Here is a 15,975-nt window from a genome sequence, read left to right as displayed (position 1 = left end):
TCTAAAACTTCCTATGCAACACACAGGAATCAGAAGAATGTTTCAGTTATTTCTGGTTCCCATTTTATATTTTTTTCACCACCACCCCTCTCCCCTGGCAGCAATTGGGAGATGTAGTTTCAACATTTTTGGTCATTAAAGAAAAAAGAAATCCATTTATGGGCAGGGGCCCTGAAAACCACATGTAAGCCCCCTCACCACAACATATGGTGCATAGGCTACATTGATCCCACCTGTGCAGAAATGTATTGTAGGTTTGATTGCTCACACTACAGAAGAATTATTATCTAATGAAAGTGGATTGCCTTAGATAGAAAAAAAATGTTAATGTGATACATTATTAATAAACAAAGCCACACCTTATGATGTGTTTTATTCATTCCAAAAGAGAAAATATTTTGTATGAGTTTTCTCCACCCCACCCCACCCAGTTTCTTTCTCCCTCACCCCAAGAACTTCAAACCTCTAGTCAGACATTATTAAATTAATCTGATCCTCTTCTGAATTATTCCCAGCCCTTTTTCTCCATTATACTGGTCAATGGTCATTTGGCAGTGCACGTTAATGCTGGCGACAGAGCAAGTACAAGAAAGGTCTTGGTTGCACCTGATAATGGAACTTACAGTGATGGGCAAGAACATTCTGTCATTCTGACTCGTAATAAGAGGTACATGCTGAAGCATTTGTTTAATTATAGCCTGTTGTCAGTTTATCATGTTCCTCAAAGAACTGACTTAGCTCAGCTTATTTCAGTACAATAATCACAGTTGTATTTTTCTGTTATTAATGGAGGAGTTCTTATTCATATGTTAATTACATACAGCACATAACCACTGATTAAGCTGTGCATGAATGCGCCCTTGAAATCTACAGACACTTTGACCACCAGAGGGAATCATAGCAACTATTGATGGAAAATATAAATACATAATTAGCTATTTTATTTATTAGGCTGAGAAACATAGAAATCCAGCTACAACAGGATTAGCACTAGAAATTAATTATAATAATATTAAATAAATAGGTTCCACCACCAGAATAAGGTTCCAACAGAGCTGCCATATTTGTTTTTGAGCAGTTTCAGGTGGATTTGGAAAATCACTGAATCTTTCATCCATAGAAAAATCCAAAATACACATTGTGGTGATACTTTTATTAGACCAACCAAAGTTGCAGAATTCTTCATTCTAGCTTGAGAAGTCTAATGGTTTCCTCATCAGACAGAGAGAGAAAAAGTCATACAGGGGAAGAAAACTGAAGTTAGAATAAGGAATCTGCATCTTGTCTGGGGTGTTTAAGGTGACCCGAAGGGAGGGTCGACAGAGGGTCGACAGACGGTCAACAGAGTTCAAAGGTTGGCCAATCTCCTCATGACCAAGGCAGTAAAATGACTTTAATAATTTCAGTTTTTCCACTGGTGACAGGCCATTTCATAGGGAAAGTACAGTGAGTTCTTTGGGAAGTTTCTGTACAGTTGAGTTTGGAAATAAATTTGGATTTTGATGACAGGCAAAGTTTGTCAATAGAGGCAAATTCAGATTGCTTTAAACCTAGGTTGGAGAGAACACTGTCAGAAAGCAGAGTCCCCAATCAGTCCACTCCTGTTAGTTACAATTGTTCCAGCAGTTACATGTCTCTTCCCCTCAACATAACAACAACAACAACTGCCTGGCTGGCCACAAAATAAATCCAAAATACACATTTTGCTTCCAAAGCCAGTTAGCTTTTTCATTAGGCAAAAATTATATGCAGGTCTACATCTTGTGTAAGATGTTTGATAAAAGTAGTTGGGTGGTGGTGGTGGTGGTGGGTGGGTTTGAAGCAAATGAAAGGCTAAGCCAAACCCGTAATGGCTCTGGGGCAGCCAAGAACAAAGGCATTAAAAGAAACGTACAGTTGTTCCTCCATATGTGTGGACTTGGAGTCTGCAGTCTTGCTCTTTGCAGGAGGGATGAGATGCTATATTTAAAATGGGCGTGCACAGCTCCGTATGTGCTCCACAAGCACGACTCCATTATTTTCTATGGAACTCGCCATTTTCATGGGGGGGGGGGGGCCTGGAACAGATCCCCTGTAAGTTTGGATGGGTGACTGTAGTATTAATCCTCCATTGGTAATAACCAGGCACTGAGAACTGGATCTGAGGCAACTAGATTGCTTAAAACTTTTTAAAAAGGTATTTTATTAAAACCGTCCACACAACAAAGTAACAAAATTAATTACAGCGCTTTAGAAATAGTTTAATAATAATAATAATAATAATAATAATAATAATAATAATAACCTACTCAAAACATCATAAACATAAATATAGACAAAAATATCCTAACAATATAAAACTAATAAACACAAAAATACAAAGAAACAAAACTCCCTGGACTCTTTTTGTCTGTAAAGAGATGTTTTGTTTCTAGCATTGCTGCTTCACCCATACAATTACCTCACACCTCTGTTTTATCATGCTTTCAGACTAATAGATTGTTTAAAATTTAACCAGTTTCACTTTGCTTTTTCCCCCTCAGGATGATAACAGTCCAAGTGGATGAGAGTAGCCCTGCAGAAATCAGACTCGGCCCTTTGGCGGAAACTAGACCAATGAATATATCTCACCTTTTCATTGGTGGCATTCCTGCTGGAGAAGGCATTTCAGGGCTAAAGATGAACGACTCTTTCTATGGCTGTATAAGTAATCTGATATTTAACATGGAGTAAGTTGACATCCATAAGTATACATTCCCTTTCAAACACTAATACATAGAATTTATACTCTCTTATTTAAGCACACATACTTTGTGACAGGAAAACAGATCATTTAGGTCCTATGTAAAACATCTATTCCTATAGGACAGGGATGGACAACAGTGGAGATGGTGGGGGACAGTTTTCATAGTGTGCCCCCAAGTAGTCTGTGCCAGTGCACCAAAGCCCTCAGATCACCTAAACATTATTTTAAAAATTTTCTATGCAACTATTTGGCTCAAAACCCACTACAAAATACCGTGATTTCTCTTCCTCAATCCTCCACTGTACCTTAAAAACCCACCAATAGCCCTCTACAACACACACAATGGTCAGCATTGAAACAGGAACTAAAAGATGTCACATCCAGTTCTTACTCAATTTTCAGCTGCTTTTGGTGGCATTCAGAAGATTCTTGCAGTATATGGGGTTTGGGGAGGCAAGATCACTCTGTACTGAACCAAGGGAGGAGGGCAAAAAAAAAAAAAAAGGGGGGGGGGGGGGGAAGCACATGGATTTTTTAAATTTAATTTTAGGGATGTGGATTATGAGAGGGTCACATGCGGCCTACAGGATGCATGTTGCCCACCCCAATATAGGTCATAACTGACTGGTTACTATATTGTATTTAAAAAATCAATAAGGTCTGGAAACATCTGATAAATGGGATGTAGGAAAGAGGCACATTGAAAATAGTCCTTGGGCTGCATATTTCCCACCCTGATATAGGTTGGAGTTTGTCTGTGGGTATGTACCTTCAAGTCACCTGTTGACTTATGGTGACTCCATGAATTTCATAGAATTAGAGATGGTTTTGCCAGTTCCTTCCTCTAAAATATAGCCTATAGCACCTGGTATCTGTTGGTGGTGTCCTATCCAAGTACTTACCAGGGCTACCTTGCATAATCAGGGCTGTATTGCATAACCATCTGTCATAAGAAAGCCATTTATGAAAATGGGAAATATTGCAAGCTTTTAAATGTTTCTGAGTAATACATGTACTTACTCAGACTGATTATTTGCTCATGGGAGAAAGTCCTCAAAAAGTTACAGAATTATAAACACATACACACATCTTCAAGCACAGTTTTTATCTCACTCCCTCCAGACTGACAATGGATGCCTTCATTTAATAAAGGAATATGATTTGCCATTACAGTACCTTTTAAGCTCTTGAGAGGATACACTTGTGCTACAGTTCATTTTGAAATGGATACAATTTACTACCAAGAGGACAAACCAAAATGCAAGAACTGTAGATGTTATACTCTGAACAAAGAACTGAAGAAATGCCTGGCTGGTATAAATACATGTGAGGTTTGTTTAGAACATCACAAGCAGGATTTTGTAGGCATTAGATGCAACCTGAAAATGTTACCAGTTTTTGTAGTACGCATAGCACCACTATAAACAAAGTTCTGTGTTTTTTTGTGCTTCATTTCAACAAAGTAAATTGTGTCTTTCCTTTAAAATCTAGGTTTCTGGATTTCACAACTGCAATGAGGTATGAAGGTGTTGATATGGGCAGCTGTTTCCTTTGGGAAAAGCCTAAACCTGCCATCCATGTAGAAGACACAGAGATTCTTTCTGAAATGCAGATGCTACCTGTTTCTCTACAGCCTCTTGCTGAAATTAAGGAAGTATGTAAATAAGCCCAGCATGCTGTAGTGCTTTTAGTGTTGGACTAGGAAACTGGGAGACCAGGGGTCAAATTCCCACTCTGCCATGGCATCACTCTGCCAAGTGATCTTGGGCAAGTCACAATCTCTCAGCCTCAAGAAGAAGACAGGGGCAACCTCTGAAAAAAATTCACCAAGAAAACCCTGTGATAGATTTGTCTTACAGGTGCTATAAGTCATAAATGGCTTGAAGGCATAGAACAATGTAAATAAAGATGCAGACAACTGTTCTATCTGGCAAAATGCACTCTGAAAAGGTGGGATAAGTCAAGGGGAGGCAGAGTGGGAAGCAGGAAATGAGCCACAGTTTTATTGCACTGTCAGGGTAATGTATTCCTTTCTGTTCAGCAGCAAAAAAGCATTTGTAAGTTTAGTGGTGTTGCTGAAAGAAGTTAGTAAAATAAACTGGTTCAAGGCTCAAGAAGGTAGAGAAAAATGATATACTTTGTATTCATTGTCCAGCCTATGGAAGATGATTATAAACTTATACTCACACCCAATTTATGTTGCAAATTATTATTACTGAATGAATACTCAGTTATAATGGCCAACTGATCTGACAGCTTGCAAAGGGATATTTTAGCACCTTTGGGACTAATTGAGAGAAAGAAATTCTTAGTGTCACTTATTGCAGTGCTGATCCTTTAGGAAAATCAACTAGAAGTCTTGAAACACATAATTCCAATTAATGCTTGACTTAGTCCTTGGAGCCATAATTTCCAGTTCCGTATATTGATTTTACTTGAGAATAACTTACTGCAAAAATTATTTTGTCTACTGGGGTGGGAGTGTGTGTTTCTGTAGCTGTAGTTTCAAGTAAACAGATATGCCAGAAGAGTTATGTTCATCCAGAGGGAAATATATTGGATTTGAGTTTTTAGCCATTACAGTCAGACAAGAAAAGGGATAAGCTGCTTAGTTCACAGCTGGACCAACCTTTCACTTTGTCCTGGATGATAGAGAAGTGTGCTCACTCGGAAATAGGAATGTCTCTTTCACTGAATAAATTTTAAGTATGCTTACACAAACTCAGTTTTCTTTTTGACTGGTGAGCATCATGATGTATCTGCTTGGATTCTTATATCTGAGTTTCATACATGTAATTTGTACTGTGAATTGTCAGGGTTCTGTTGAAATATAGCCAGAATATTTTGTCACATGTAATGGTGAGATATTAAGTCATTTAACTTGAGCTGTCTCATTAACAGAAACCATGCGCAGAGGGTGAAACACTAAATTATGTCTCCTGGGCTTATCAGTTTGGGCTTTCCAGAAATAGTCACTTGGTGCTACTTTTCAATCACTCTACAGTAAGAAAAAAGTAGGTGTATATTTTTATGGCACTTTATTATATATGCTTTATCCTGTACAATGATGGTTGCCTTCCAAACCTTTATGAGAGGTCATTCTTCCAATTTTACGGCATGGTAACTGAGGCTGAGTGACAATAGCATAGGGCACAGAAACAGTTTAAGTTGAAAGAATTTCAGTTAAAAATTCATTCAAGAGAACAAATTTACCCATTGTCATAAGTTCTCAACTTTCTAAAGTATGGCTTTGAATCCATCATATCCATCATACCGAAGGTGGCTGGCAGATATAAGCCTTATCCTATCAATACTGAAAATAACTGTGACGATTCACCAGTATAGATGGATTAGAATTTCATTTGGTTAACTTTTTAAATAAGCTTCCTTTGCCCTGCCCATTTTCAAATTAATTTGTATATTTTATGGAAGTGAGATTTTTCTATTTTAAAAAATGTATGCAGGAGAAAGTGAAACTGATAGCTTTGCAAACACCTAGTGCATGGTAGATGCCATGAAAATCACACACATTGTGTGTGCTTAGCTCCAAGAGTGGAAAATATAAAAGCATTGGATTGGATCCATGATCTTCCTCCTCCTAGCAGAAATGTGCCTCCTTTCACTGATTTGTAGCACAGTTCATCACATGACCCCTCTGTGGAGCATTTTCAACTAGTTGGAGAAAAAAGCTAGAGGAAGTTTACTATTGCCAGCCCACTTATGTGCCTCCAAATCTGAATCCTCCCATTGATTATTCCACTAACTTTTTTTCAAAAAAGTTCTATCCTGCAATCACCACAAAATAGACATTAAGCACAAACAGATTGGCAGAAAAGGCAGCGAGATGCTGCCCCTTTCTACCCCAGATGGAGGCTGCAGCAGACAAACGGCGTAGCCTCCAGGAGACTCCCGGTGGGTTCTTTTTATGTGTGCAGGGTGCCTTTGGCGTGTTTGTGCATGGTCATGACATCCATGCAGTGCGGTGCTGTTTGGGCATTGCGCTGCGCAAACATCAACATTGCATGCTCCGTGTAGACAGGGGTGCAGCAAGATGGTGCCTGCACACTGATATTAAAGCTGGGCATATGTCAATGCCCAGCTCTACCTTACCCTAATTTCAGCCCCAGGCTGGCCCAGGGCCTTAGAAATTCCCTAAGTAGGTCCTCTGCATCTTTATTTTTAAGCCTATAGTCCTTGTCTTTTTCAGCTTACTTTCTTCAGATTTCCATTTTTGCTCATCCTTGTGGCCTTCATGTTTCTATCACTCTTCCCACACTGATTATTTCATTTAATTTTGGGGCTTGGATTCTTCTGCAAATGAGTATTTCCATTTACAAGAGTAATTGGGATCTAATTGGAACTGCAGTACAGTTACACTGCCCACAGTATTCTTTGTAGCAGGGGTAGGCAACCTTTTTGAGCCAGGGGCCAGGTTGGTGTCCCACAGACAATGGGGGGGGGGGGGGGGCGAAACCCAAAAATAAATAATTAAATAATTAAATAATATAGGACAACATTTTCAAATGTAGGACACATTTTTTAAAATGGAGGACATGCGAAAAAATTTGATCATTTTTAAAAAATGTTAATATAAATGCATGTTTCTTAGGCATGATCAAAATGGAGGACATTTGGGCATTATTCCTAGACAGATGGCAGAAATGGACTTTCTGGCCAACCCCCCTCCCCCCATTCCAAACAGCACATTTGGGCATTGAACATGGCTTTACTTAAGATGGCCTCTTGCATATTTCAGAGGCTTATTGCATAACCAAACTCTTTGGGTTTCATACTGAACATGAGTTCACATGGCTATGCATATTGAACATGTCAAGGTGGTTTCACTGTTCTTGCACCAAGTGTACTTCTCAGAAGTGTGTACTTGGTCAAGGGACTTTGGTTTTTCTTCACTGCGCATGAGTTTGTAAAAATCACAGCAATTTACATTGGCCTTGCCTCAGAGGCTTCCTGATATCAATATCACCATTAAAGAACCAAAAACACACAGAAAAGGCACTTTGGAAAGTCACACTCTCTTGGCTTCAGAAACAGTGCGTGCATGCCTCTCAAGCTGACTCTCATCATCATCACCACCACACTATCACTGTCAAAACAAGGGAGACTTGTTAGCATTAAAAGCACCCAAAACACACTTTGGAAGGTGACACTCTCTCGGCTTAAGAAACAGTGCCTGCATGCCTCTCAAGCTGACTCATATCATCATCATCATCATCATCATCATCATCACACTATCATTGTCAAACCAAGGGAGACTTGTTAGCATTAAAAGCACCCAAAATAAAAATTTAAAAAACCTTGAGGCCTCTGGCTACTCACCACCTCTTCCTTCCTCCTCCTCTTTCTCCTCCTCCTTCTGCTCCCCCTCCTCCTCTTCCTCCTCTTCTTTCTTCTCCTCCTCCCCCTCCTCTTCTTCCTCCCCCCTCCTCCATGCGCCACACGGCCTGGGGGCAGGGCGGAAGAGGCAGAGGAGAAGGAGGTGAGCGGCGTGGGCCCGTGTGGGAGGCGGGGAGGGCAGCGCGGGCCCACGCGGGGAGGCAAGGAGGGCGGCGTGGGCTCACGCTGGGAGGCAGGGAGGGCGGCGCGGGGCTTCCCCCTTTGCTTCTTCTGCCCCAGGCTGCGTGGCCCTCCTTTTCCTCCTCCGCGAGGTGGAGGAGGAGGTGGCAGTGGCGGCGGCAGGACCGGGCTGGGGCCGGTCCTGCCGCCTCCGCGGGCCGCAGCCGGCCTGCGGGCCGGGGGTTGCCAACCCCTACTTTATAGGGTTATTTAATTATCCAGAATACTTGTAGATCCAAGTAATATGTAAATGACAATAATGATGATGATGTTAGTGATATAAATGTAGTACATCAAAAGTAATCACTTCGTTGAGGCTGAGTGGGGCACTCTGGGGTTTAATCATTTCTGTATGCTCCTTCTTAGGCTTTCAGTGCAGTTGAACCTCAGGACCTTTGCTTCCAATGGCCTCGTATACTACATGGCTCACCAAAAGCAGATTGATTATGCAGCCCTTCAGTTACGAGGAGGGAAGCTTTATTTTTCATTTGATCTTGGAAAAGGACGGGCAGTAGCTTTTCATGGAGCAATCGTCAGTGATGGAAAATGGCATACGGTGGGTGCACCAAATTATTGCATATACTGTAAACTTATATCGGCCCCTACAAAGGGTGAGTCTCTTCTTGCTCTTCACTTCCACTCTGTATTCAGAAAGAAGAAATCTTTGGGGCAAAACAGATGGGCAGGAAAAGGCGGCTTGAAGCTGCCTTTTCCTAAGTCGCATTGATAACCAACCGCACTGCCCACTCCCAAGGTGTCTGGAGTGCGCATCTTATGACCACATGGCGCAGCTTCAAGCTGTGTCATTAGATATTTTTAAAAAAACTTTCCCCCCACCATCTCTGCACACCTTTGCAGAAATGAACCGCTGGTGACTGCCATCCCATTGGATGACTGTCTCTCTGAACCTGTACTCATTCCCATGTGCAGCGCTTCATTGGGACAGCATCAGAGCAGAGGTGTGCTCATGCAGTTGTGGGCAAGGTACAGTCATGCCCCCCTTCACCCCATGCCCCCTCTTTGACTGTCAGTTCTGTGTATGTTGTACTCATCTCCATGAGAGATGTCACTGTTTCTCTTTTGGGCATTGCCACCCTCACCACTTGGGTACAGTAGCTCTATCCCTTTTAAATGTGCTTCTGCAGTGGGGTGTTTACATGTACAATTAGAGTTAGGGTTTGAAAGAGCACCCTTTTAGAGCTGCCCTGGTGTAGGTGCATTTATATATACTGTACATGCAAAGGTGTGTACTTTCAAGGAAGAAGCGGAAAAATCCAGCTTCTTTTTAGTCTGACTTTTCACTCCATAGCGCAGTGTGGGTGTGCTTTCTAAATGCCTCACCTTGAAGCTGGTCGGATACCTGCTTATTTTGCCTGTTTCACCCCTTAGTGAAGTAGTCTCCTTCCACATTGACTATTTAAATTCTCTTCATGTAGAACTTCTTAAAAATCCTTTCTCATGATTAGAGTTTGCATTTCATAAATACACTCTGTATTTAGATAGCCAATGTTGCAAAAATGTAATAAATTAAGACTTCATTTGCTTCCAGCATTGGAAGAGAGAGGAACAAGTTTGATAGTCATAAGCAACCCAAACAGTATATGGAACTCCATAGGTACTAAGCTTCATGCTCTAGAATCTTGACTATTGATGGCAAATCCCAACTAATATATACTATCTTACAGGTGAAGACAGAGTATACAAAAAAGAAAGGTATAATCAAAGTTGATGGGCAGGAACCTGTGTCTGTAAATGTTCCAGGAGATGGAAACACACTGGATGTTGATGGGAAGCTGTACTTGGGGGGTCTACCCTTTGATTACTCAGCCAAGAATATTGGAAATGTAAGGAAACTTTAAAATTGTTATAAATATTTGTAATGTATTTTATTTAAAACATTGATGAGAAGGGCAGTCCTACTTTAACAATCTATCCACTGTGGCTCAATGTCTCTTTTAGAGACAAGACACAAATATGCATAAGTATATTATTTTTTTCTTTCTGTCTCTACCAGTAACTTCTTCGTGAATTATAGTTCTGAAACAATAATTGCCTGATGTGTCTGTGTATTAATTTATGCTGTGCTGACACTGGTACTGACTATATTTGCAGGTTACTCACAGTATCCCTGCATGCATTGGTGGAATAACCATTAATAACAAAGAAGTGAACAAAGACAACCCAGTTTCCATTTTTTCTGTGAACAAATGCTACGTTGCAGCCCAGGAAGGAACCTTTTTTGATGGAAGTGGTTTTCTTGCTCTTGGTAAGGAAGAGGATGTTTTACTAGAGTTAAATGAATTAATCTACTAATTTTAATTATTTTTGAAAATACTAATTGAAATAGGGCTGGAAATGAAAGGAAGGCATTTCTTAACTACCTACTACTAGTATATAAAGATTTCCTCATATAATTATTCTGTGTTTGAGAAATATACTCCTTTCGTCAATTGACAAAAAAGCAGGTAAAGGTCTGTAAGGTTGAGAAGTTGGGCAGTTGCTTGAATTTATTATTTCTGTTGTGAAATAAGCTACTGGGGCAGTCTTGTACATTGGGAAACTGCTGTAAGTTTCTCCATCTTGAGACCTGCTTCGTAGCCATTGTTTACAGTTACAAATTACCATATGTAACACATGAATTCCTTGTAAATGGAGGCCCCCTTAGGCTTTATGAGCTGTTACGGCCTCTTTAAATGTTGAATGATTTTCAGATGCCAATTGTTTTTATTGACTTCATTGATAATTAATGAAGATTTACATACACGTTTTGTTTTGATTATCTTGTCTGCTTCCAAAGCATGCACATGTGGAATGAGTATGCCTGATTGAGTTACCTCTCTGGCAGCTCACTTGGCATGGGACCTTTCTCTTATGGCACTGTCTTGTCATATGTTGGGAGCATGCATTTAACTGGGATGGACAGACAGCCAAGCCAACCACAAACAAGTATTGCTGCTGCTGATTTTTGGTTTAGGAGAATGAGAATGGCCAGGGAATTCAAAAGGATGTGCCAAAGCAGTGCTGCTCACAGTGGTGTTTCCTAGTCCCTGAGTCAATGGCTGCCAATCCCTGACAAGTTTTCATGAATGAAAGGGATAGCTGCAGCCAATGAGTACAATGTAGTGTTAGTCCCTGGCATATTAGAAAAATTAATAATTACCTGATAACCTGAGAAGCACAGTGCACTGATGATGCATTCCCCATATCTGCCTTGCTTGGCCAAAATGTAATAGAGCTGGCCCTATGCATTTCATAGATTATTTAAATCAGGGAGCAAGCAATGTCATCTGGGCAAGGTCCAGCCCTGCCAACCTGATTGTCTTGGTTTATCCAGATGTTCCCTTCACCATGACACTCCATTCTGAAAGGATTTGAGATGACTCTCTCAATTCTTTTTCTTCTTCTCTCTTTCCTTTAGTTAAGGAAGGTTATAAAGTACGGTCTGATGTTAATATCACATTTGAGTTTCGCACGACTATTGCAAATGGAGTTCTTCTTGGAATCAGTAGTGCTAAAGTAGATGCTGTTGGACTGGAGCTTGTAAATGGGAAGGTATGGTATGAATTCAAATGATGTATGATTATATCTTTGTTGATCAGACTTGATGAATCTAGCTGTGGGCTTTTAATCAGCATCAAGAAAAATGCATGTTATGTGTAATTTTTTAGAAAAAAGCTGTGGAAATTGTTAATGTATGGCAGTGCAAACTGCTGAGTATACTTTTCATTATAAATATGGGGTTTATCCATTCGTTCTCTATTAGTTAACAAATGTATTTTAACTATATCAGTGAATCATGCTGCTAATTTTCAACACCAATCCCACCCCACCCTGCTTCTGGTTATTAAGCTGATTTTGCAGCTATCTGTTTTAATACACATGGGGGTAAGAAATGTTTCTTTGTGGTTCTCTAATTAAAGAAATGAGAAATGAAGGGGTATGAAAATTAGGTTAATGAAAGAAATGAAAAATCATAAATACTGTATTAAAGACAATTTTCACATCATAGCTACTATTTTATAAATATACTCAAAATAAACTTGAGAAATCTAAAATGCACTTTTTCAAAAGCATTTTGCCAAGTCTGTCAGATAATATATTGCCATTGAAGGAAATTGTGAACCACTTAAAAACAGTTCAGAGTAGCAGTAAACATTATTTCAACCAAATCAACTTTTACATACTATTTTAGGTTCCTAGGAAAATTTCCCATTAAACAAAGCATTCGTAGAATAATGTGAACCCACTGTTACCTTTGTATTTCTTTCCATTAACTCCAGAGTGCCTGTCTTGTATAATGTGCTGTTTTTTTCTTAGGATTGTGAGTAAATTCATTGATGTGTCTTCACAATGAGGTTCAGAAAAGGGGGCTATATTGCTTTATGGTTACTTCTCTCAGATTACCTGGGTAGGTGAGGAGGTAGTTATAAAAATATTGCCATTTCCCACTCCTCACGAATCAGTGGAGAACAGCTTGGCCCTACTCCTTGCACAAGATAGTCAGCTCAGTTGTGGCATAAATGAAATGGTTTTCTGTCTATCGAAGTGTAAAGCTGAGGCACCTCTATTGAGGTAGAGGGTGTAAAGAGCTGTCAGCTGGCTGTGAAAACCTTAGTTTATTCTCTTTGCAAAGCTGAGTTGCAAATTAAAATAAACACCTATGGTCCACACACCACTTGCCATGGGGCTGAGCACATAAAAATCTTTTTAAACAGCCAACAACTTAGGCTGCAGTTTCAGACACACTTCAATGTAAGTTAAGTTGAACACCATAAGTTCCAAGGTACATTTCCAAGCATTGGCGTGGACATGCATAAAAAGTTTCATTGTTAAAATGTTTGGCCTAGATTATTACTAACTCCCAGCATTGCTTACCATTACCTATTCTGGGTAGGGGTGTTGAGGCATGTCATCCAACAACATGATCCCAGTCCATTGCTAAGGATTAATCCACCCTACCTCCTCAGATCTGTCTTCTTTCTGCAAAAAACATTGGCTGAGATCCTACATCATCAGACAGCTACGATGATGGAGCTCCGTTGTCATAGCTTTGTCTTCCAATTCAACCTTCCTCTCCAAATCCCTACACAGGATTCTGTTGCAATTGCTCTTTGCACTGAGCCTTGTTGGCAGGAGGAGGCGGGATACATTATTGTTTACTGCCCTGCAATGCCTTGGGATTCCTTCAGTTGATGTGGCTGCCTGGTTTCCAAGGTGCATTTGAGGAGACCTTTTCAGTCATTGCAATGGTGCCATGTCTGTAAATGTGAACTGGAAATATTTACAACATCATAAGTCTTACTTACAACATCATAAATACTAGACAGGATCCCAGCCATTATTTTGCTGTTCTTTCTAATAATAATTTTAAAAAGTGTTGGTCTTTTCACCCTCGCACTTCACAGATTTTTTGATGGGGTACCTGAACCTCTATTCAAAGCATTAGAAAAATTATGAATATTCTTTCACAGAATCCAAAGATAGAATGATGACCAATCAGTTTATATCATTCATCTTTCCACTTATGACAGGATAGTAGTGTTCAGTTTCCCAAATGACACATTTTAAACAAGAAACCCGGTAGTTATGTCGACCCCCTTGAACCTCCATGGACCTGTTTGTGGTTGCTGCAGTAATAGTTAGTTATCTGCTTAAATTAATAGAGATACCCACATTATTCACATAGGCAATATTTTATTAGTTGTTCCTTAGCCAAGTGTAAGGAATGTACAAAACTGCATTTCAAGTGAACTTTGATTTAATCATTATCCATGTGATTAAAATGAAAACTGCCCCATGTCATTGTTAAGCAATTTGTTGGGTTAAAAGAGCCATTTATTTCACTTGTCTTCTGTCCTTACTGCCATTTGGCTGATTTTGTGTAGATTTTATTCAGCGTTAACAATGGAGCTGGCAGAATAACAGCTACATATGCACCAAAAGGCACAACCAGTCTGTGCGATGGACAGTGGCACAAACTTCAAGCAAACAAAAGCAAACATCATATTGCTCTGACAGTTGATGGGAACTTGGTTCACACTGATAATCCACATATGCACTCAACCTCTGCAGATACAAACAACCCCATTTACGTTGGAGGCTATCCTGGTATGTAGCTTTCCTCACTTTCAAAAGTAAGGGTGTGTGGGGACAAACAAGTAATTGCAATACTCTCCCAACCTCAACTTGTAGTTGTTTGTTCTGAATGACTAATGAAAATGCTGGGCCAGGATATAACCAATTTCCTGGAAGAGAAAGGACTATAAAACACAGCAGGGTCCTATGATGTGAGCAGCTTCCTAGTGGTTGCTCTTGTATTTCTTCCTCCTCTTCAAAACTGTATTGTGGCCAATTTGCTGATAGGAGCCAAATGATATCTTTCAGATCCACTGCCAGTCCTGACTATCACCACAGAACTGTCTGGCTACTGTTTCTATGTCCCAAGGACAATTCTCTTCCCTCCTTTTTACTGGAATTGCCTTGATGCATGCCATGCACTGCAAATCCTATGGAAGGAGAGCAATACTGTCTGCCATGCTTTCTATTTTTATTCTTTTGGTTTATCTTTTAGGAATTATTACAATGCATCAGGCAGTTCTTAAAGTGCAAATTTTAATCTCTTCCAGACAGTAAACAAGCTCACTATGTTCTCTCACTTGTTTTCTAGCTGATGTAAAACAAAATTGCTTGACCAGTAAGAGCTCATTCCGAGGGTGTTTGAGAAACCTCATGCTGATTAAGGGCCAACAGGCGGAATCTTTTGACTTCAGCGAAGCCTTTGACCTGCGTGGAGTCTTTCCACATTCCTGCCCTGGGGCTGAGCGCTAAATGGCAGGGGAAATTGTCCATTTTAAGAGGTTTTGTCTACTGTTAATGAAGAACAAATGTTTTTAACTGTAATTGTATAGTGATCTCCCTATATTTTCCAGCTCAGGATAATGTTTTTAGCCAAAACGTTTAGAATACAATTTTTAAAGTCTCTTTGTGCAACAGATACCTCTACCAAAATGTTAATATTAACTCAGTACTGTTGTTTTTTTAAAAAAAAATGCTGGTGAAAGTTTTAAAAATCAGTATTTGCAGTGTATCTTCTGATTACTTGACAGTATTTCCTTTGGCTGGAGTGGCTCTTTTTATAATAAAGAAGTAAAATTGGGCCCCACACAATAAAAGCATCCTTCCATATTGTGTGTGTACTGTATACTGAAAAGGTTCAGTTCACGATACAAGGGTAAGGGATTCAATAGGGAGTTAATTTTGAACAAATTGTGATTAGTTTTTCAATAAAACATAGCAGGTAATTGTTGAAATCATACTGAAAAATCTGCTGGTCTCTTGTTCCTAGAACACCAGAGTGGTTCACCTTGAAGATGGACATGTAAATTGTTGCATTCCACTTAAAAAGTTGTCAGGTTGCAGAACAGGTTCTGATCTCTACTGAGACCAGAACATAATCCTTTCTGAACATGGGCAAGGCAGTGATGGTTCCTGTTTATACTGTAAAGTACAAGATGCCTAAGAAACCTTAAAGACCGCAGATTACATCTGATATTGGAAGCTAAGCAGGATGAGTATTTGGATGGGAGACCACCAATGAATACCAGATGCTTTAGGCTATATTTCAGAGGAAGGAACTGACAAAACCACCTCTGAATATTCCTCACCTAAGAAAACTA

General features: G+C 39.8%; 1 protein-coding gene across 2 annotated transcripts in view; it reads left to right on the top strand.

The window, feature by feature from the left end:
• Nucleotides 1-15,828, top strand: part of LOC121917303 (laminin subunit alpha-1-like) — a 124,148-nt gene extending 108,320 nt beyond the window's left edge. For both annotated transcript variants that reach the window (XM_042443152.1, XM_042443153.1), the window contains 10 exons: nt 516-667; nt 2,523-2,708; nt 4,217-4,379; nt 5,627-5,739; nt 8,666-8,855; nt 9,985-10,143; nt 10,412-10,565; nt 11,718-11,851; nt 14,185-14,407; nt 14,967-15,828. In XM_042443152.1, the coding sequence (XP_042299086.1) occupies nt 516-667; nt 2,523-2,708; nt 4,217-4,379; nt 5,627-5,739; nt 8,666-8,855; nt 9,985-10,143; nt 10,412-10,565; nt 11,718-11,851; nt 14,185-14,407; nt 14,967-15,127 (1,635 nt within the window). In that variant the 3' untranslated portion in view covers nt 15,128-15,828. The remainder of the gene's footprint in view (nt 1-515; nt 668-2,522; nt 2,709-4,216; nt 4,380-5,626; nt 5,740-8,665; nt 8,856-9,984; nt 10,144-10,411; nt 10,566-11,717; nt 11,852-14,184; nt 14,408-14,966) is intronic.
• Nucleotides 15,829-15,975: the final 147 nt, after the last annotated feature.

Source organism: Sceloporus undulatus, unplaced genomic scaffold, assembly GCF_019175285.1.
Source record: "Sceloporus undulatus isolate JIND9_A2432 ecotype Alabama unplaced genomic scaffold, SceUnd_v1.1 scaffold_14, whole genome shotgun sequence".
NCBI classification, from domain to species: Eukaryota; Metazoa; Chordata; class Lepidosauria; order Squamata; family Phrynosomatidae; genus Sceloporus; species Sceloporus undulatus.
The sequence above is the reverse complement of the archived record's forward strand: the minus strand, read 5'-3'. Positions and strand labels throughout refer to the sequence as shown.